Source organism: Hemiscyllium ocellatum, chromosome 30, assembly GCF_020745735.1.
Source record: "Hemiscyllium ocellatum isolate sHemOce1 chromosome 30, sHemOce1.pat.X.cur, whole genome shotgun sequence".
NCBI lineage: Eukaryota > Metazoa > Chordata > Chondrichthyes > Orectolobiformes > Hemiscylliidae > Hemiscyllium > Hemiscyllium ocellatum.
Window position 1 is genome coordinate 3,528,552 of NC_083430.1, and position 22,833 is coordinate 3,551,384.

The 22,833-nt window shown below is 44.0% G+C and overlaps 1 protein-coding gene across 1 annotated transcript in view; it reads right to left on the bottom strand.

The window, feature by feature from the left end:
* The window catches only part of LOC132829988 (nuclear GTPase SLIP-GC-like), a 151,219-nt gene that overhangs the window by 64,216 nt on the left and 64,170 nt on the right, over positions 1-22,833 (bottom strand). The window contains exons 9-10 of the mRNA XM_060847440.1: positions 14,420-14,456; positions 14,221-14,337 (exon numbers count right to left, since the gene is read on the bottom strand). Of these exons, the coding sequence (XP_060703423.1) occupies positions 14,221-14,337; positions 14,420-14,456 (154 nt within the window). The remainder of the gene's footprint in view (positions 1-14,220; positions 14,338-14,419; positions 14,457-22,833) is intronic.

Here is a 22,833-nt window from a genome sequence, read left to right on the forward strand (position 1 = left end):
CGCATTCCTGTTACTCCTTCCAAAGTGAATCACCTCACACTATTCCGCATTAAAACAAGACTTCTACACTTAATGGTAAGGTCCTGGGTGTGTTGCTGAACAAAGACCTTGGAGCATAGGTTCATAGTTCCTTCAAAGTGGAGTCGCAGGTAGATAGGATAGTGAAGGTGGCTTTCGTTCTGCTTTCCTTTACTGGTCAGAGTATTGAGTATAGGAGTTGGGAGGTCATGTTATGGCTGTACAGGACATTAGTTAGGCCACTTTTGGAAGGATATTGTGAAACTTGAAAGGGTTCATGCAATGTTGCTGCCAGGATTGGAGGATTTGAACTACAGGGAAAGGCTGAAAAGGCTTGGATTAGATTACTTAGATTACTCCAGGTTTCCCTGGAGCATTGGAGGCTGAGGAGTTACCTTGTAGAGGTTTATAAAATCATGAGGGGGGATGGATAGGATAAATTGACAAGGTCTTTTCCTTGGGGTGGGGCAGTCCAGAACCAGAGGATGGAGGTTTAGATTGAGAGGGGAAAAATATAAAAAGGGACCTAAGGGGCAACATTTTCATGCAGAGGGCAGTGCATGCATGGACTGAGCTGCCAGAGGAAATAATGGAGGCAATACAGCATTTAAAAGGCATCTGGATGAGTATATGAAAAGGAGGGGTTTAGAGAGATAAGACTAAGTGCTGGTAAATGGGGCTATATTCAGTTAGGATATCTGGGCGGCATGCACAAGTTGGACCAAAGAGTCTGTTTCTGTGCAGTACAGCTCTATGACTCTCAACTCCAACTGCCACCTCTCAGCCCAGTTCTGCAGCTTATCTATGTCCCTAATCTGTAGGGAAACCAATATCCTTGCAGAGAGGTTTGTTTGTGCTACTCGTGAGGTTTTAAACCAGAATGGCAGGGGTCAGGAAACCAGAGCAGCAGGTCAGCAAGTGGAGGGATTGAGGGGAAGGTTGATTTGTTAACTAATATGTTAAAAATGAGAGTCAGAGATAGGTAAATGAATACCTATGGTACTAATGGGCTGAAATGGGTTTATTTCAATGCAAGGAGTTTTATAGGCAAGGCAGATGAGTTTAGAGCCTGGATCAGTGCATGGGACTATGATGTTGTAGCCATTGCAGAGATTTGGTTAAGGGAGGGACAGGATTGGCTCCTCAACTTTCCAGGGTTTCACTGTTTTAGACAAGGTAGAGAGAAAGGTAAGAGGGCAATGAAACAGTTCCATGACTAATCTGGGAGAATGTCACTTCTGCACTCAGAGAACATACTGGAGGGCTCGTCCACTGCGGCAATATGGGTACAGCTCAAAAATAAGATGACTGCAATCACTCTGATTAGATTATACCATAGGTCCCCTCCAACAGCTACCGAGACATTGAGCAACAAATATGTAGACAGATGATGGAAAGATGCAACAGCAGGATGGTCACAAGGGGTGATTTTAACTTCCCAGTATTGACTAGAACTCCATTTGATCAAGATGCTCAGACAGGGCAGAATTTGTAAGGTGAATCAAAGAGGGTTTCATGGAAAAGTAGGTGGATAGACCAACTATAAGAGGGGAACTTATATTGGCTATTGAGCCCAGCCAGGTGATTGACCTTTCAGTGGGAGCATTTTGGAACCAGTGATCACAACTCCTTAAGTTATGAATAAGGATAAGTCAGGACCTTGTGAAAAGACACCAAATTGGGGGAGGGCAAATTATGTCAGTATTAGGCAGGAGCTAGGGAAACAGAAAGAGCTTTAATCAGCAAGTCCATATTTGAAATAGAATCAGAAAGTCATAGAATAATACAGCATGGAAACAGGCCTTTCAGCCCAAACTGATCCATGCTGACAACGGTGCCAACTCAGCCAGCTCCAATTGTTCACATTTGGTCCATATCCCTCTAAGCCCGTTCCCATCCATGTACCTATCCCAATGTTTTATAAATGGTGCTACTGTACCTGCCTCAACCACTTTCTCTGGCACCCCATTCCACATACAAAACACTCTCTGGGTGAAGAAATTGCCCCTCAGGTCCTTCTTAAAATCGCTCCCCTCTAAACCTTAAACCTGTGCACTCTACTTTTCAATTCCGCATCCCTGGGATAAAGACTATATGCATTCATCCTATCTAAGCCCCTCATGATTTTATACATCTCACAAGGTTAGCCCTCATTCTCCTACATTCCAAGAAATAAAGTCCTATCCTGGTCAACCTCTCCCTGTAATGCAGGCCTACTAGTCCCAGCAATATCCTTGTAAACTTTCTTTGCACTCTTTCCAGTTGAACAATGACAGTTTTCCTATAAAAGGGTGACCAAAACTGTACACAATATTTCAAGTGTGGGCCTCACCAAAGACTTATAAAACAGTAATACAACGTCCCAACTCCTATTCTCAATGCCTTGACGATGAAGGTCAGCATGCTAAATGCCTTCCTCACCACCCTGTCTACCTGTGGTGTCACTTTCAACAAACTATGTATGTGTACTCCTCAGTCCCTCAGTTCCACAACACTCCTCAGGCCCTTACCATTTACTGTACAAGTCCTCTCTTGGTTTGACTTTACAAAATGCAAAATCTCACACTTATCTGCATTGAATTGCATTTGCCACTCCTCAGCCCACTTACCCATCTGATCAGGATCCCTTTGTAATTTTTGATAACCTTCCTCACTATAAATAATACCTCATTTGTATCATTCACAAACTTACTAATCATTCACATCCAGATCATTTATGTAAGAAAGAAATAACAACAGTCTCCGCAGCAACCTCTGTGGCCCACCGCTAGTCACAAGAGTAGAGAGTCTGAGAAATAACCTTTAACCATCACCCTCTGCTTCCTACCATCAAGCCAATTTTGGATCCAATTAGCTAGCTATTCATGGACCCCATGTGACCTAACCATCCTGTCGTGTGGGACCTTGTCAAATGCCTTATTAAAGTTCATACCAACAATATCCACTACCCTACCCTCATCTATCCTCTTTGTTACCTCTTCAACACTAAACGATGTGTCAAACATGACTTCCCGCGCGGACTATTCCTAATCAGACATTGACTATCCAAATGTTGGTTGATCCAGTCCCTCAGTATCCTCTCCAATAACTTGCCTACCACTGTTGTCAGACTCACTGGCCTGTAGTTCCCTGGCTTGCCTTTGCTACTTTTTTTAAAAAACAATGGAACAACACGAGCCATCCTCCAGTCTTCCGGAACTTCACCATTGGCTAAAGATGAAGCAAAAATCTCTGCAATTTCTTCCCTAACCTCCCACAAATCCGAGGATGGACTTGATCAGGCCCAGAGGATTTATCCACCTTAATGCACTTTAACGCTGCAAACACCTCCTTTCTGGTAATATGTATGCAGTCAAATGCATCCCAACTTGTTTCCCTTATTTCCTTGGCATCCATGTTCCTTCCTCAGTAAACACGGAGGAGAAATATTCAATAAAAATCTCCCCCTCTCCTGCTGATCTTAATGAGGATCGATTCTCTCCCGAGCCACGTCTTCACTCTGAAGATAACTATAGAACCTCTTGGGAATATCTTTAACCTTACTTGCCAGATCCATCTCATATTCTCTTTTCGCTCTTCTGACTTCTCTCAATGTGTGCTCTTACACTTTTTATAGTCATCGAGGATTCCACTGGAGCCCGATAGCTTAAATCCTGACCAGAGTCTCAATATCCTTAAATGCACCAGTGTTTCCCTTCATCCCAACAGGGACATACTGTCCCTGGACTCTTGATATCATTCTTTTAAAAACCTCCCTTTTGCCATTTGTTCCTTTTCCTTCAGATTCACCCACTTGACCACTGCTAGACCCTGAAGGGCTCCAGCCCGAAACATCGATTTTCCTGCTCCACAGATGCTGCCTGACTTGCTGTGCTTTTCCAGCAACAAGCTCAACTGATCCCCAGCATCTGGGGCAGCACAGGGGCTCAGTGGTTAGCACTGCTGCCTCACAGCACTAGGGTCTCAGGCTCGATTCCAGCCTTGGGCGGCTGTCTGTGGAGTTTGCACATTCTCCCCGGGTCTGTGTGGGTTTCCTCTGTGTCCTAAAATCTGCAGGTCAGGTGAATTGTTCACGCTAATTGTCCATAGTTGTTAGGTGCATTAGTCAAAGGGGGGTGGGTTACTCTTTGGAGGGTCAACGTGGACTTGCTGGGCCGCAGGACCTGCTTCCACACTGTAGGGAATCTAATCTGCAGACCTCACTGTCTCCTCTGTTAGATCCTGCCTAACGGCCCCAAAATTGGCCCTGCTCCAGTTTAGCACCTTAACATAATTTTGAGTAAAGACAGAACTGGTCCACTGATTAAAATTAAGAGAGTGTTATGATCACTGGGCCCAGAGTGCTCTCTGATTGACACTTCAGTCACTTGCCCAACCTCGTGTCCTAAGAGGAGGTCTAGTGTTGCATTCTCCAGAGTAGGGTTCTCTACATACTGATTTAGATAGATAGAACATTACAGAGCAGTACAGGCCCTTTGGCTCTCAATGTTGCACCGAACTGTGAAAGCAATCTGAAGCCCACCTAACCTACACTATTCTATTTTCGTTCATATATCTATCCAATGACCATTTAAATGCCCTTAAAGTTGGCGAGTCTACTACTGTTGCAGGCAGTGTGTTCCATGCCCCTACTATTCTCTGAGTAAAGAAACTACCTCTCACATCTGACCTATATCTATCATCCCTGAATTTAAAGCTATGTCCCCCTCATGCTAGCCATCACCTACTGAAGAAAAAGGCTGTCACTGTCCACCCTACCTAACCCTCTGATTATCTTACATGTCTCAATTAAGTTCCCTCTCAATCTTCTTCTCTCCAATGAAAACAGCCTCAAGTCCCTCAGCCTTTCCTTATAAAGCTTTCCCTCCATACCAAGCAACATCCTAATAAATCTCCTCTGAACCTTTTCCAAAGCTTCCACATCCTTTTTATAATGCAGAGACCAGAACTATACACAATACTCCAAGTGCAGCCACACTAAAATTTTGCTCCATTGCAGCATGACATTTTGATTCCAAAACTCAATCCCCCTACTAATGAAACCTAACACCGTATGCCTTCTTAACAGCCCAATCAACCTGAATGACAACTTTCAGGGATATACGTGGACACAGATCTCTGTTCATCTACTCTACCAAGAGTCTTACCATTAGCCCAGAACTCTGCATTCCTGTTCCTCTTTCCAAAGTGAATCACCTCCCACTTTTCCATATTAAACTCTAATTGCCACCTGTCAGCCCAGCTTTGCAGCTTATCAATGTCTCTCAGTAACCTACAACATTCTTTGGTACTATCTACAACTCGACAGACCTTAGTTTCATCTGCAAATTTACTAACCTATTCTTCTATGCCCTCATCCAGGTTGTTTATAAAAATGACAAACAGCAGTGGTCCCAAAACAGATCCCTGTGGCACACGACTAGTAACTACACCAGGATGAACTGTTCCCATCAACAACCACCTTCTGGTTTCTTTCCAATTTCTGATCCTAACTGCTAAATTCCCCTCAATCTCATGCCTTCTTATTTTGTGCAATAGCCTAACACGGGGAACCTTATCAAACATTTGCTGCACCACATCAACCGTTTTACCCACATCCACCTTTTGGTCACCATCTCAAAGAACTCAATAAGGGTTTGTGAGTACGAACTTACCCTACACAAAACACTGTTGACTATCTCTAATCAACTTATTCCTTTCTAGATGATCATAAATCCTATCTCTCGTAACCTTTTCTAACACTTTACCCACAACCGAAGTAAGGCTCACTGGTCTATAATTACCAGGCTTATCTCTACTCCCCTTCTTGAATAAGGGAACAACAGTTGCTATCCTCCAGTCTTCTGGCACTATTCCTGTAGACAATGACGACAAAGATCAAAGCCAAAAGTTCAGCAATTTCCTCCCAGATTCCCACAGAATCAGAGGATAAATCCCACTTGGCCCAGGGTACTTCTCTATTTTCACACTTTCCAGAATTGCTAACACCTCTTCCTTGTGAGCATCAATCTCATCTAGTCTAGTAGCCTATATCTCAGTATTGTGATGCTCAGTATCCCGACAACATTGTCTTTTTCCAGTGTGAATACTGATGAAAAATATTAATTTAGGAGCATCCCCTATCTCCTCTGACTCCACACACAATTTCCCACTGCTGTCCTTGATTGGCCCTAATCTAACACTAGTCATTCTTTTATTCCTGATATCCCTATAGAAAGCCTTAGGGTTTTTCTTGACCCTATCTGCCAACGACTTCTCATGTCCCCTCCTGGCTCTTTGTAGCTTTCTCTTTTGTTCGTTCCTGGCTAACTTGTAACTCTCAATCACTGAGTCTTCACAACTCATCCTAACATAAGCCATCTTCTTCCTCTTGACAAGGGATTCAACTTCCTTAGTAAAGCACGGCTCCTGCACTCGACCTCTTCCTCCCTACCTGATCAATACATACTTATCAAGGACACACAGTAGGTGATCCTTGAATAAGCTCCACATTGCAATTGTGCCCACCCTCTGCAGTTTCTTTCCCCACCCTATGCATCCTAAATCTCACCTGATCACATCGTAATTGCCTTTCCCCAGCTATAACTCTTATCCTGCATTATATACTTATCCATTTCCATTGCTAAAGTAAACATAACTGAATTGTGGTCATTATCACCAAAGTGCTCACATACCACCAAATCTAAACCTGGCCGGGTTCATTACCCAGTACAAATCTAATGTTTGCCTGTCTACAAACTGTGTCAGGAAACCCTCCTGCACACATTGGACAAAGATTGACCCATCTAAAATATTTGAACTATAGTATTCCCAGTAAATACTTGGAAAGTTAAAGTCCACCATAACAACTACCCCATCACTCTCACTCCTTTCGAGAATTATTTTTGCTATCCTATCACCAACATCTCTGGAACTATTCGGAGGCCTATAGAAAACTCCAATAGGGTGACCTCTCCTTTCCTGTTTCTATCCTCAGTAGGCGTGTCCTCAAACATCCTTTCTGCAACTCTAACAGTGACTAACAGTGCCACCTGTCCCCTCTTTTGCCATCTGTGTTCTTACCAAAACCTGTAACAACCATTCCTGTCCCTGCTCTACCCATGTCTCTGAAATGGCAACAACATCGAATTCCCAGGTTCCAACCCGTGCTGCAAGTTCACCCACCTTACTCCAGATGCTCCTGGTGTTGAAGTAGACACACTTCAAACCAGCTTCTTGCTTGCCAGTGCCATCTTGTAATGTTAAAACTTTATTTCTGACATCACTACTCTCAACCTCCTGGATACTCAAACTACAATTCTAGTTCCCATCCCCCTGCTGAATTAGTATAAATCCAAACAGCATGAGCAAATTTCCCCCCTAGGATATTGGTACCCCTCTGGTTCAGGTGAAGACCATCCTGGTTGTAGAGGTCCCACCTACCCCAGAAAGAGCTCCAATTACTGAGGAATCCAAAACCCTCCCTCTGCACCATTCCTGTAGCCATGCGTTAAACCCCTCTCTCTCCCTATTCCTCACCTCGCTAGCACGTGACACAGGCAACAAACCAAAGATGATAACTCTTTGTTCTAGCTCTAGTTCCCTGAATTTCTGCCTTAGATCTTCACCTTTCTTCCTACCTATGTTGTTGGTGCTTATGTGGACCACGATTTGGAGCTGCTCCTCCTCCCCCTCAAGGATCCTGAAAACATGATCAGAGGCATTACGAACCCTGGCACCCGGGAGGCAACACACCAACCGTGCGTCTCTCTCGTTCCTATCTGTATCCCTAACTATGGAGTCCCCAGTGACTAAAGCTCTGCTCCTCTGCCCCCTTCCCTTCTGGGCAACAGGGGCAGACTCTGGGCCAGAGACCTGTGTCCCATTGCTTACCCTCGTAAGACGTCCCCACCAACAGTATCCAAAAAGGTGTCCTTGTTGAAGAACATGGCCACAGAGGATCCTTGCACTGCCTGCCGGTTCCCTTTCCATTCCTTGATGGGAGCCCATTTACCTTCTTGTATCTGAGGTGTGGCTACCTCCCTGTAACTCCTCTAAATAACCCACTCCGCCTCCCGAATGATCCATAGTTAATCCAGGTCCAGTTCCCCAATGTGGTTTGAGGAGCTGGAGTTGGGTGCACTTCCCGCAGATACAGTTAGCAGGGACACTAGTAGTGACCCTTACCTCCCACATTCTGCAGGAGGAGCATTCAACTGCCCTAACCTCCATTCCCATTATTCTAAATTCCCAATGAGACTACTGAAACACAAAACTAAAAAAGTCACCTTCCCAATCCGATGCACAGAACTTTTTTTTTCTAAGTTAAAGGAGGAGGATGGGTGGAGACACTACCAGAGTAGTGTTTTAGGTAAAGCAACTGACCAAATATAAAGCTTCAGTTACCCAGCAGTCCCATGTCTGCTACTGTTCAGCATGCACTCTGCCTACACGTGAGGTCAGTTTTTATCTTTTAAATTGACCTTCTTCTCGGGTCTCTGGTCCTCACTGTCACTCCTCCCACTGCAACTGATGATCACCTGAGGTAAGTCTTTATCTTTAAATTTAGGAACTTTCTTGGACACATTTGACAACTTCTACCTCATCCAAACCTTTTACACTCAGAATGACCCAATCAATACAGGAGAAATTAAAATCTCCAAACAGTATTACTCTATTATTCCTACAGGTATTTGCAATCTCTACACATCTACTCTAGTACCCACTGGCTATTTGGGACTCTCTAATACAGTCCTAACAGAGTGACCATCCCCTTACTGTTTCTATGTTCTAACCATATGGCCTCATTTCATGAACCCTTAAGAGTATCTGCTCTAAGCACTTGTGGGGGAATTGTTTAAAGGGCTACTGATCAGAGTACAGGACCAGGATGTTCCAGTAACGAGGAAGGACAAAGATGACAAGGCAATGCCCCCTTGGATAATAAGGGAGGTTGTGAATTTAATAAAAAGGATAATAGAAGCATGTATAAGGTTTAGGAAGCTAAATTCCTTCAGGGCCAATGAGGAATATAAAGAAAGTAGGAAAAAACTCAAGCAGGGAATTAGGGGAGCAAGAAGGAGCCATGAAATGACTTTGACAAGTAGAGTTGGAGTTGGAGAGAATCTCTGTACCTACATTAAAAAAAAAGAAGAGGAGGTTAACCAGGGAGAAAGTAGGACCACTCAAGGAGAAAAGGAAGGAACTTTTCTGCTTGGAGGCAGAGGATGTGGGCAAGATCCGAAATGAGAACTTTATATCTTATTCTGGGTGAATACAGACACAGAGGATAATGAGATTAGTGTAGCGCATGCATACTGTGGGATTTTGAGATTAAGAAAGAATTGGGGTTGGGTCTCTTGAACAGCATTAAGGTAGAGCAGTCCCCAGGGCATTACAGCTTCTGCTATGACTCCAGAGATGGGTGAGCCCATGGGTGTGCCGTTGATTTGTTCATATATTTGGTTGTTGAACGTGAAGTGTGTTGTGAGGCACTGTTTCTCTAGAGGTGAAACATTTATCGACAAAACCCAGCCAGAGGAACAATAGCCAACCTGCTGGACATACAGAACAGACAACAAGACGGGGAACCTATCAACAAGAACTGCACACTCAAACTGCTGGACCTGTGCCTCACAACACACTTCACGTTCAACAACCAAATATATAAACAAATCAACGGCACACCCATGGGCTCACCCATCTCTGGACTCATAGCAGAAGCTGTAATGCAAAGATCAGAACAGTCTTACCACATATTCAACCCAAATTCTGGGTCAGATATGTAGATGACACCTTTGTAATCATTAAAAGCACAGAAATAGAAACACACACCGGATGATCAACACCACACTCACAGGAATCCGATTCACTAGAGAAGAAGAAAAGGACAACCAACTCCCATTCCTAGACGTGATGGTACAGAGAACACCGAACGGAGAATTCACCACAAAGGTATACAGGAAAGCCACACACACACAGATCAAGTCCTGAACTACGAAACCAACCACCCCAACACACACAAAAGAAGTTGCATCAAGACACTGTTCAAAAGGGCCACAACACACTGCAGCACACCAAAACTGCAAAAAAGAAGAACATTGCCAAAAACAGATACCCGCGCAATTTCATCAACAGATGCCTAAGGCAAAGACAACGGAATGAGGACATGCCACAACCCAAAGGACTAGCCACACTACCATACATCAAGAACATTTCTGAACTGACAGCCAGACTACTACGACCACTAGGACTCATAACAGCACACAAACCAACAGCCACTCTCAGACAACTCACCAGAACGAAGGACCCAATACCCAGCATGAGCAAAACCAACGTAGTGTACAAAATCCCATGCAAGGATTGCACAAAACACTACACAGGACAAACAGGAAGACAGCTAACAACCCGTATCCATGAACGCCAACTAGCCACGAAACGACACGACCAGCTATCCTTAGTAGCCACACACGCAGATGACAAGCAACACGAGTTTGACTGGGACAACACTATTATTCTGGGACAAGCCAAACAGAGAACAGCCAGGGAATTCCTAGAGGCATGGCACTCATCCACAGATTCTATTAACAAACACATCGACCTGGACCCAATACACCGGCCACTGGAACGGACAACCGGAAGCGGCAGATACAAATCACTATAAATGCCAGAGGAAACATCACAGAAGCGCTTCACAGGAGGCTCCCAAGCACTGAGGATGTCACCTAGACAGGGGACGAAACGTCTGCAACACAAATTCCCAGCTCGGCGAACAGAACCACAACAATAATAGGTATTTTTCTAGCAGCAATTCAAAGTTGTGCACAGAATTTGAGATGGGCAAGAAACCGGTCATAATGTGTTAAGGAGCCACTTCCATGGACTTGAACACCATGGCAGGACTCTGATGGCATGAGGGAAAGACACTGTTCCACAGTCTGGCCATGAGAGACAGAATGCTCCTGTATCTTCTGCCAGATGGCAGGAGGGAGAAGAGTTTGAGTGAAGGGTGTGTGGAGTCTTCCACAATACTCTTAGCCTTTCGGATGCAGCATGTGGTGTAAATAACTAATTAGATTAAATTCACTACAGTATGGAAAAAGGCTCTTTAGCCCAACAAGTCCACACCAACCGTCTGAACAGTAACCCACCCAGACCCATTCCCCTACCCTGTATTTATCGTTTACTAATTACCTAACACTACAGGCAATTTAGCATGGCTAATTCACCTGACCTGCACATCTTTGGACTGTGGGAAGGAAACCTGAGTACTCAGAGGAAGCCCACACAGACATGGGGAGAATGTCTGTGTGGAGTTTGGACAGTCGCCTGTGCCAGGAATCGAACCTGGGTCCCTGGCATTGTGAAGCAGCAGTGCTAACCACTGAGCCACCATGCCGCCCCTAATGGAGAGAAGGGAGACCCTGATGATCTCCTCAGCTGTCCTTACTATCCATTGTAGGATAGTATGATCAGAGATGCTGCATTTCCCAAACTAGGCAGTAATGCAGCAGCTCAGGGTACTCTCAATGAACCCTCTGTAGAATGTGGTGATGCTGCTGGGCTTTCTTGGCTATGAAGCTAATGTTGTTCCTATGTTCAAGAAGGGAAATAGGGATAAACCAGGAAATAGACAGGTGAATTTCAAATTGGTGGTTGGGGAGCAATTGGAGACAATTCTTAGGGATAGGATTTATGCACATTTGGAAAAGCACGGCCTAATTAGGGACAGTCAGCATGGCTTTATGCAGAGGGAGTCATGCCTTGCCAATTTGATTGAATTTTTTGAGGTGACGACAATAAGGGTAGAACAGTGGGATATTGTCCACATGGATTTTAGTAAAGCTTTCGAAAACGTTCCTCATGGTATGCTCATCCAGAAGATTAAGACGCATGGATAAACAGTGACTCTGCCACATGGATTCAGAAGGGTGGTCGAAGGTGTTTTTCTGGCTTAGATTACTGGCTAATGGTGTTCTGCAGGAATCCATACTGAGACCTCTACTGTTTATTATATATACAAATGATTTGGATGAAAATGTAGATAACTGGGTTAGTAAGTATGCACATGATGCAAAGATCAGTGGAAATGTCGATAGTTTAGGAGTTTGTTAAAGGATACAATGGGAGATAGATCAGTTGCAGATATAGTGGAGAAATGGCAGATGGAGTTTAATCCAGGTAGGTGCCAGCTGCTGCACTTTGGGACATCAAATCATAGAATACCTACAGTGTGGAAACAGGCCCTTCGGCCCAACAACTCCACACCGACCCCCTGAAGAGCAACGCACTCAAACCCATTCCCTTACCCCATTATCCTATACTTACCCCTAACTAATGCAGCTAACTTACATATGCCTGAACACAATGGGAAATTTAGCTTGGCCAATTCACCTGACCTGCACATCTTTGGATTGTGGAGGAAACAGAGCACTGAAGGAAACCCACGCAGACATGGGGTGAATGTGCAAATTCCACACAGACAATTGCCAGAGGCTGGAATCAAACCCAGGTGCCTGAAGCTGCGAGGCAGTAGTGCTAACCACTGAGCCACTGTGTTGTAGCTATATATTTAGCAAAAGTGTACCATTCATGGCAGGACCCTGATGTATAGCGAGATCTTGGGTTCAAGTCCATAGCTTCCTGGAAGTTGCCATGCAAGTAGATATGGTAGTAAAGAAAGTGTATGGTATGCTTACCTTTATTGGTAAAGCAATTGAGGACAAGAGTCAGGATGTCATGTTGCAGCTTTATAGGACTTTGGTTAGGCCACATTTAGAGTACTGCATTCAATTCTGGTTGTCACATTACAGAAAGGATGTGAAGACTTTGGAGAGAGTGCAGGTGAGGTTTATCAGGATGTTGCCTGGATTAGAGGGTATGAGTTCTAAGGAGAGGGTAGAAAAACTCTGGTTGTTTTCTTTGGAGCAGTGGAGGCTGAGGGGAGACTTGATAGAAATCTATAAAATTATATGATGTATAGACAAGGTTGACAGTCAGAATCTTTCTCCCAGAGTTAAAATAGCATGCATTTAAAGTGAGAGTGGGAAAGTTCAAAAGAGATGTAAGGGGCAAGTTTTCCACACACAGTAGCAGGCGCCTGGAACTTGCTGCCATGGGTGGTAGTGGAGGCAGATACGATAGGGTCATTTAAGGGACTTTTAGATAAGCACATGAATATGCAAAGAATGGAGGGATATGATCAAGGCAGAAGGGATTAGTTTAGTTTGGCACATTGTTGTGGGCCGAAGGGCCCGCTCCAATGCTGTACTGTTCTATATGTTACTAAAAACAATACCATCTAAGAGATCTTCAAGTCTAGAAATACTCACAAACCAGATGCTGGCCCAAACTCACATCACATTGTGGTTTGTAAGATAGCCTCTTGATCCACATTTTTCATCCTTTCCCATTTAACTCACTCTGGAGACTACTTCTTGCAGTAAACAGTATTTAAAACACTTCTTCCTCCCTCTGCACTGAAATCCCACTTTGAACCAAACCTAGATATACTCACCTTATATCTCTTTCAAACAGGCAAAAGCTCCTTTGACTGACTGTGCTCTTTACTGACCTCCTTAAATATACATCCATAATACAACAATTTCCCAGCTCTGTATAAATAACAAAACAGCTGTACTACAGCCACTTGAGGGAACATTATTCCAGATGAAGGGCTTTTGCCCGAACTGTCGATTTTCCGGCTCCTCAGATGCTGCCTGACCTGCTGTGCTTTTCCAGCACCACTCTAATCTTGACTGCAGTCATTTGAGGCCTAGTACTGCCATGAACCCGGGCACATTTGAGGAATGGAGGCAGGGGTATTGTGGGCAGGAGTCATGGGGGATAAGGAGTTGTCAGCAAGGGCGCGAGGGTGGCTGTCAGCAGATGAAAGGCAGTTGGATGATGCCTTTACATCACAGGCTTAATCCCCAAACACTAAACTCCTGCCAGATTAAATGCTCCCCCAACAATAATCCAATCACAGAGAGGGCATTAAATTCCACCCAAAGTACCACATTGCGCCCAGTCTAATACTATTATTATTATTATTTGCTCGATGACACTGTGAAGTTAATTGCATCTGAGCAATGTTGAGCAGGAACTCTGCAATGCTTTTCTTATCAGACTGATTTGCTTTGAGCAGCATCTCCCTTTGAGCCCTGAGCAGTACTTGACCAGCAAGGATAGCACTGAGTGGAAACACCAAATGATAGTGCATACCATCAGTTTAGTCCACTTCTCTTCATACTGTTTCTTCATAGCCTCCTTTACATGTTTATTGCGATGTCTTATGCAGTACCGTTTCCGTTTTCCATCATATTCCAGCAGGTCGTCATCCTGTTTGAAATAAAAGAAGAATCAATTCTGTCCTCAATGCTGAGTGAGTAAAATGTTGAATGTTTCTCTCACAGTCACTTACAGTTAAGTTCATTTCTTCATCAGTTAAATGGTACTCTCTGAAATAAGAAAATCAGAGCACATCAGTATTCAGGCATTAATAGGTTGGCTGATATACTAGCTGTAGCTAAGTAGAAGAACCTCCCACTGAAGTCAGATAGAGACAGAAAGCAGAAAGTAGTAGTAAACAGTTGTTTTTCAGATCAGTGAGGCAGTAGCATTTTCCTGGGGTCACAATGAGGACAATGCTCTCTTTTGGTACATGGATTTCAGAATAATTTCAAAGTGAACATGATCAATGACATGGAGCCTGGAAACGTGATGAAAACAGGGTAAGATAGGGACAGACTTCAGGAGGACACAGACAAATGACAGAAGTCCGAAGTAATCAGTTTCTGCTGGGAAGAATGAAAATGCAGTAAATGGGGCAATTTGAAAAGGAGCTACAAGAATAGCCAGACTTATTCACAGTAAACTGTAATATCGACAGAGGGGATGGAAAAGCTGTGATTATTCCCATTGGAGTGGAGAGAGGTAAAGGCAATTTAACAAAGACCTTCAAAATCATTAAGAGTCATTGACCTCCCAACCAAAGGGAAAAGATCCTTCCTGACTGTGCTGCTCACAGCTCTATACATTTCAATCATATCTTTGTTCAGTCTTCTTTGCTCTAAGGAAAACAACCCCAGTTTATCTAACCTCTCTTCATAACTGAAACTCTCCAGCCCAATCAACATGCTGGTAAATCTCCTCCACACCCTCTCCAATGCTGTCACATCCTAGATTTTATAATCTAGATTCCAGAACTGCACAAAATACTCCAGCTATGGCTTAACCAATGTTTTATACAGTTCTAGCATAACCTCAGTGTTCTTAAACTCTATGCCTCAACTAATAAAGTATAACATATGCCTTCTTAAACACTTTATCCACTTGTCCTGTTACCTAAAGAAGCCAGTGTATATGCACACCAAGGTCCTTCTGATCCTCACTGCTTCCCAGAGTCCTCCTGTCCATCATGTATTCTCTTGCTTTGTTCACCCTGCCCAACCTCATCATCTCACATTTATCCCAATTGAATTTCATTTGCCACTGATCAGTCTACCTGACCAAAAAAGAATAAAGTACCATGGATGCTGGAGATCTGAAACTAAAAAAAAATGCTGGAGAATCCATGGAAAGAAAAACAAAATTAAGTCCAACCTGAACTTAATTCTGTATTCCGGTCCACAGATTTTGCCATACTTGCCGAGTTTCTCTAGTATTTTCTATTTTTGTTCCAACCGAACTGACCAGCCCATCTATATCCTCCTATAATCTAAGACTGTCTTCCTCACTACAATCACCCCACTAATTTTTGTGTCATCTACGAACTTACTAACCAACCTTCCCACATTCAAGCCTACACCATTTATATAGGCCACCAAACTGCAAGACCCCAACACTGATCCCTGAGGAACCCTACTGGACATAGCTTCCAGTCACAAAAACATTATTTAACCATCACCTTCCTGCCACTCAGCCAATTGAAAACCCAATCTGGCAAATTTCCTTGGATTCATCTCATGGGTTCTTACCTTCACTATCAACCTCCCATGTGGGACCATACCCAAAGCCATCGGGATAGTGGTTGGGCATTTTCTAGACCCCACTGGGGAGATTGCAGGACATGTACAAAACAACTGTAAGTGTTTGGAACCAGGTGGATCTCATTGACTACAAGATCCTTGATTGGCCCAGGTTAACAACCGCAATCAGGAAGCCCTGGCTGACAGAGATTAATGAGCCCTCTTGTGGTGCAGTGGTAGAGTCCCTACCTCTAGACCAGAAGGCCTGGGTTCAAGTTCACCTGTTTAAAAGGGATTTCATAACATCTCTGAACAGGTTAATTAGGAAAATAAGTTGATTTATAAAAAAACAGGCAATTTAGAATATTCTCAGTTCAGGGGCCTGACTCTGAGTTGGCTGGCCACAGCCAATGTACTGTGCACAAGTAAATAAAGGGGGAGTTGATGACGGGATACTGGCCTCTGTGCAGTTATTTCAGTGGCAACAGGACAAAATATACATGCCTGGAGAATATTTGCTTGCAACAGTCATCTTGGAGTTGGGGTAAGCATTTGTGGCCTCCTGCCTGTATTTGGAAAGTTTGACTCATTTGCTGTCAAAGACTAGGCCCAGTATGTGGAAAGATTGTGATTTTTTTTGTTTTTTCCTCAGGCATATGACACTGGGACAGATGAAAAACAATGAGTAATCCTTCTGATTGCTTGCTGACTTGCAGCATCTTTGAATATAAGGGGCTCAACTTTCCCAGAGACACGGGACACTAAAACCCTCCAAGAGCTGACTGAATGGTTAGGGAACACCCTCACCTGTCTGACTGAACTTGGGGAACACCACTTCAGTGTAGGCAATTGCACAGCCTCATGCAGGGGACATATTGAGCAGAGGGATCCTAGGCCAGCCCAGAGCAAAAATCCCACAACAAATGAGCCTTGCCCAAGTGGCTAAAATGTTTTTCAGGATCTGAGCCGGCAAGCCATTGTAGTTGCCTGTATGCAGATTCGAGACAGCGAACAAGTCCTACAATGCCTGATTTGAGTAAGAAAACATGTTGTTTGATACCCTGGAGAGTGCACTCCCTGGAAAGTCCCCCTACATGTGGTTTGAAACAACTAAATTTCTTAGCAATGTTCAAATCAGAAACAATTAAAATTCATGTTTGCTTAAATGGTCACCCAGTCCCCATGGAGGTTGATATCGGTGTAAATGTATTTGTGCTTGCAGAACCTAACTTTAACAAGGCTCACTGGGGCCTCTAACATTGCAGTTTGTGCAAGATCTCAGCCAGACTGAGAACAAACACTGGGGAACTGTTACAAGTTAAGGATACATCTGGTCTCCTATTAGAAGCAGTTGATGCAGTTACCATTGATGGTAATAAAATGCTTGGGTCCAACTCTATTGGGGTGTAATTGATTGAGAAAGACTCACTTAAATTGCGTCAGTCTTTTTCGATTAGAAAATGGCTGCCTTAGTAAAGTCCTAGTGAAACACCCAGGAGTCTTTCAGGAAAGGCTTGGGACTATCAAAGGGGCCAAAACTATTTTACATGGAGACCAGCAAACAATTCCACAACTTTGCAAGGCCCACCCGGTGCCACTTGCCTTATGGGCAAAAATAGAGATGGAAATCAGGAGGCTGGAGAGTGAAGGAATCGTTAAAGCAGTGCAGTTTGCAGAAGGGCAGCATCAGTCGTACCGATTGTGAAGCCTGATAGCTCTGTTGGCCTTTGTGGGGATTTTAAGCAAATGATAAATCTTTTCTTGCAGTTCGACGAACACCCAAACCATTGCATAGAGGTCTTGTACGCAAAGTTGGCAGGAGGGCTGTCCTTTATGAAGGTAGACATGAGCCACGCCTACCTGCGACTGGATGAGGAGTCCAGAAGAATGCCACAATTAATACCAATAAGGATTTATACCAATATACAAGACTGCTATTTGGGGTATCATCAGCCTGTGCCCTTTCTCAGCAGACCATGGACAACACTTTACAAGGACTACCCCAAGTTGCCTTTTATCTGGACAACACACTAATAACAGGGAAGATCAATATAGAGCACTTGGAAGACTTGGCCATACTGCTTTAACATTTCTCCCAGATGGGCTTACGCCTTAGAAAGGAAAAATATATGTCTTCCAAGCTTCCCAAGTGACCTGCCTGGATTACAGAGTCAACAAAACTGGGTTCCACTAGTTGGAACATCAAGTGACGGTGATCAATGGAGCCCTAGCTGTCGTGTCTGTCCCTGACTTTAGGTCTTTCCTTCGGTTAATGAATTATTGCAGAAAATTCATACTTAGTCTCCATCTTGGTACCCTCACACCTGCTACTGAAAAAGGGGCATTTGCAAAGCATATAGTGTTGGAAAAGTATAGCCGGTCAGGCAGCATCTGCAGAACAGGAGAGTCGATGTTTCAAGCATGAGCTCTTCATTCCTGATGAAGAGTTTATGCTCAACATTGACTTTCCTGCTCCTCAGATGCTGCCTGACCGGCTGTGCTTTCTCAACACCACACCTTTTGATTCTGATCTCCAGCATCTGCAGTTCTCATTTTCTCCTGGGGGACTTTCCAGTCCTGAGCAAAGGTTGTCACCAGAAACTGGCTGAACTCCACCAGGATTGTCCAGGGGTTTCCATGATGAAGACGCCAGCAAGACAGGGTTGGATGCCGACATAGCTGCATTGGTGAGGCAGTGCTCAGCTAACAAGGACAAAGGTCGCTGCAAGCAGCACCCCGACATTTATGGGAAAGGCTGGGTTAACCCATATCCACTATGCCAGTCCTTTCATGTGCACAGTGTTCCTGGTTATCATGGATGTCCAATCAAAGTTCGTTCAGCAAAACTCAAGGATGACAGCTCCGAGATGGGAGCATCACTTGCGATATACAGCCTCCTGGACAGACAATGGGGTGTCATTTACCAGCAGGGAATTTGAGTATTTCCTAAAGTTGAATGGCATTTTACAGCTCCATACATGTACCATCCAATGGTCTAGTGGAAAGAGCAGTCCACTCATTAAAGGCTGGCTTAAAGAAGCAGCCTACAGTGTTCCTTGATACCAAGCTGTCCCACTTCTTGTTCAATTCTAGGACCACCCTTCACACAACAACAAGGACTGCTCCAGCAGAGCTGCTGATGGGGAAAACTTTCCTGATATTCCAAACCCCCCCGGTGGTGGAGGTTTGGGACTCCAGCAGAAAGGCCAAGGCCAGCCACATGCTTCCTCTAAAGAAGAGAGCCGATTTAATTCAAGAGATGAAGTTTGGTGCCAGAACCATGGAAATGGCCATTTATGGGCACAAGGCAAGATTGATGAGAGGTCAGGTCAGGTTTGATTTACAAAGATTGGGTAGGTGAGACAGTCCAGAACAAACATGTGGATCATCTGAAAGCTGCCCTCACTAAGGGCAGGAGCAAAGCACACCTGGCCCCTCAGTACAGCCACAAGAAACTGGAGGTTCTCCCCCTCTGTCTAATGCATAGGAAACCTTAGAGTCTGAGATGGATGCAGCCTCAATACAACTACCACCAGAAGAAAATGAGGAAACTCTCCCAAGGGACTCCAGACACAAGAGCCAGTATGGTCCAGTGTACTCTGGAACCCGGACCCGGTGGGGGAGGGGGGGAGATGTTGCAGGAAAGACAACAAGAGAAAAATCAGGCCTACATCCCTGACCTAGAGGTAAAGAGATATAGTGATTGGAACCCAGTGAATCTTGTTGACTAAGAGATCGTTGATTGAAGATGTTAACGTGGGCCATTCAGGAAGCCTTGGCTGACTAATATCAACAGGAGAATCAGAATCTTCTTAGTTTAGGCAACTAACTCTGAGCTGACTGGCCACAGCCAGCAAACTATACACAAGTAAATAGAGGATAATTTGGTGACAGGATTTGTGTAGGTATTTTACATTTCTCGACAGTTCCCGGTCATCATCACCAATTGTTTGTAGATTTCATAGTATTTCCTCTCAGCTTGCATCAGAATACTTGAGTGGAATACATTGCCCAGTCTATTGACACACAACCTTAACCTTTAGATTCCAGAGGCCAGATTTTTCTATGTAAATCTCAAACATACACCCAGATTTTTTATTAATGTATCTTTAAATCTCAATACCTTAATTGGCCAGGATGTGAAACAAGTTCCCAGGAGGTGGGAGATGCTTGTCTGGCACCAGCCACAGATTCAGCAGCAGCCATTTTAGAGCCTGCTGCTGCCTTGCTGATTGGAACAGGTCATGGTCACAGAATGAGGCAGACAGCAGAATCACAGGACAATGTAAGAACTTGTCCTCATATCAGAGCTAGTCAGCTCCACATATTTGTTTCCCAGATAAAAGCAGAAGTTATTTTGCTGTGGAGCAAATTCAACACGTGTTCTTAAATGCAATATCAAGATCTTGCTGGCAAATATCAATATCTTGCTGGCAAAAATGTGAACGTTGCATTCAGGAACAAACTGGCCTCTTTTCAAAATTCTTAAGGAAGTAAAGGTCTACCAATTATTGCTTTGTGCATTTCCAATTCCTGTTAGCACTTTGAAAATTCAAAACAATCCCTGGGTTCTCTGGATTAACAGTCCAGAAATAATACTACTAGCTCATCGCCTCCCTAGAGTAAAAGCAGCGAGCTGTCCAAGGGCCTCAGTTAGACTAAATCTGGAGTACTGTGTACAGTTCTTACCTCCTTACTTAGAGTGATAGAAGTAATTCAGTAAAGCTTCACTTGGCTGATTCTTGGGATGAAGGAAGTGTCTGCTGAGGAAAGGTTTGATTGGGCCAATACTCATCGGAACTTCATAGAATGAGAGATGATCTTGGTAAAAAAAAACGACCAGACAGGGCTGATGTTGAGGATTGAGATGTTGAGTTGTAGTTCTGTTATGAAGAAGAGTCATTGGACCCAAAACATTAATTCTGCTTTCTCACCACAGGTGCTGCTAAACCTGCTGAGGTTTGCAGTGGCTCAGTGATTAGCACTGCTGCCAGGTTTGATTCCAGCCTCAGGCAACTGTTTGTGTGGAGTTTGCACATTCTCCCCATGTCTGCATAGGTTTCCTTCAGGTGCTCTGTTTTCTCCCACAATCCAAAGATGAGCAGAGTAGTGTTCAGGAATGCGTAGGTTAGCTGCATTAGTTAGGGGAAATGTCAAGTAATAGGGTAGGATATGGGTCTGGGTGGGTTACTCTTCGGAGGGTTGGTGTGGACTTGTTGGACCTAACGGCCTGTTTCCACACTGTGGGGATTCTATGATTTTTCCAACAATTACTGGTTTTGTTTTTGATTTCCAGCATTGACAGTTCTTAGCTTTTGTTGGTGTTGCAGTGGATGTTAAGGATGTTTTCCTTGTGGGGGAACTTCAGGACTGGGGGCACAGTTTAAAAATGAGGGCCTCCCATTTAAAGTGGAGATGAATAGGAGTTTCTCCTCTTAGTGTGTTGTTTTGATTCCCAGAGAGCAGTGGGGACTAGATTACTGAATACAGAACATAGAGCACAGAACAAGCCCTTTGTCCCTCGATGTTGTGCTGACCTGTAAACTATTCTCAGCTTGTTCCCCCTACACTATCCCATCATCAATGTGCTTATCCAAAGATTGTTTAGATCTCCCTATTGTGGCTGAGTTAACTACATTGGCAGGTAGGACATTCAACGCCCTTACCACTCTCTGTGTAAAGAACCTGCCTCTGATATCTGTCTTAAATCTATCACCCCTCAACTTGTAGTTGTGCCCTCTCGTACAAGCTGACGTCATCATCCTAGGAAAAAGACTTTCACTGTCTACCCTATCTAATCCTCCAATCAACTTGTATGTCTCTATCAAATCCCCTCTTAGCCTTCTTCTTTTCAATGAGAACAGACTCAAGTTTCTCAGACTTTCCTCATAAGACATTTCTCCAGACCAGGCAACATCCTGCTAAATCTCCTCTGCACCTTTTCCAACACTTCCACATCCTTTCTGAAATATGGCGATCAGAACTGCACACAATATTCCAAGTGTGGTTGCACTAGCGTTTTGTGTAGTTGCAGCATGATATTGCGGTTCCAGAACTCAATCGCTCTACGAATGAAACCTAACACACCATATGCCTTCTTAACAGCACTATTCACCTGAGTTGCAACTTTCAAGGATCAATGTACATGGACTCTAAGATCCTTCTGCACATCCACTGACCCAGTACTCTGCCTTCCTGTTATTCTTCCCAAAGTATATCACCTCACATTTAGCTGCTTTGAACTCCATTTGCCACCTCTCAGCCCAATTCTGCAGTATATCCAAGTCCCCCTGCAACATTCTTCCAAACTGTCCATTTCCACACTTCCACCGACGTTAGTGTCATCTGCAGATTTACTAATCCATCCATCTATGCCTGCATCTAAGTCATTTATAAAAATGACAAACAGCAGTGGTCCCAAAACAGATCCTTGTGGCATACCACTCGTAACCAGACTCCAGGCTGAATATTTTCCATCAACTAACACTCGCTGCCTTCTTTCCGAAAGCCAATTTCTAATCCAAACTGCTAAATTACCCTCAATTCCATGCCTCTGCATTTTCTTCAACAGCCTACCATGTGCAACCTTACCAAAGGCTTTACTGAAATCCACGAATATCACGTCAACTGCCCTACCCTCATCTACATGCTTGTTCACCTTCTCAAAAAAACTCAATGAGGTTTGTGAGACATGACCTGCCCTTGACGAAACCATGTTGACTATCTTGAAATCGAATTGTTGCTTGCTCGATAATTAGAAATCTTATCTCTTATAATCCTTTCCAAAACCTTTCCGACCACAGAAGTAAGTCTCACTGGTCTATAATTACCTGGGTCATCTCTACTGTCCTTTTTGAACAAGGGCACA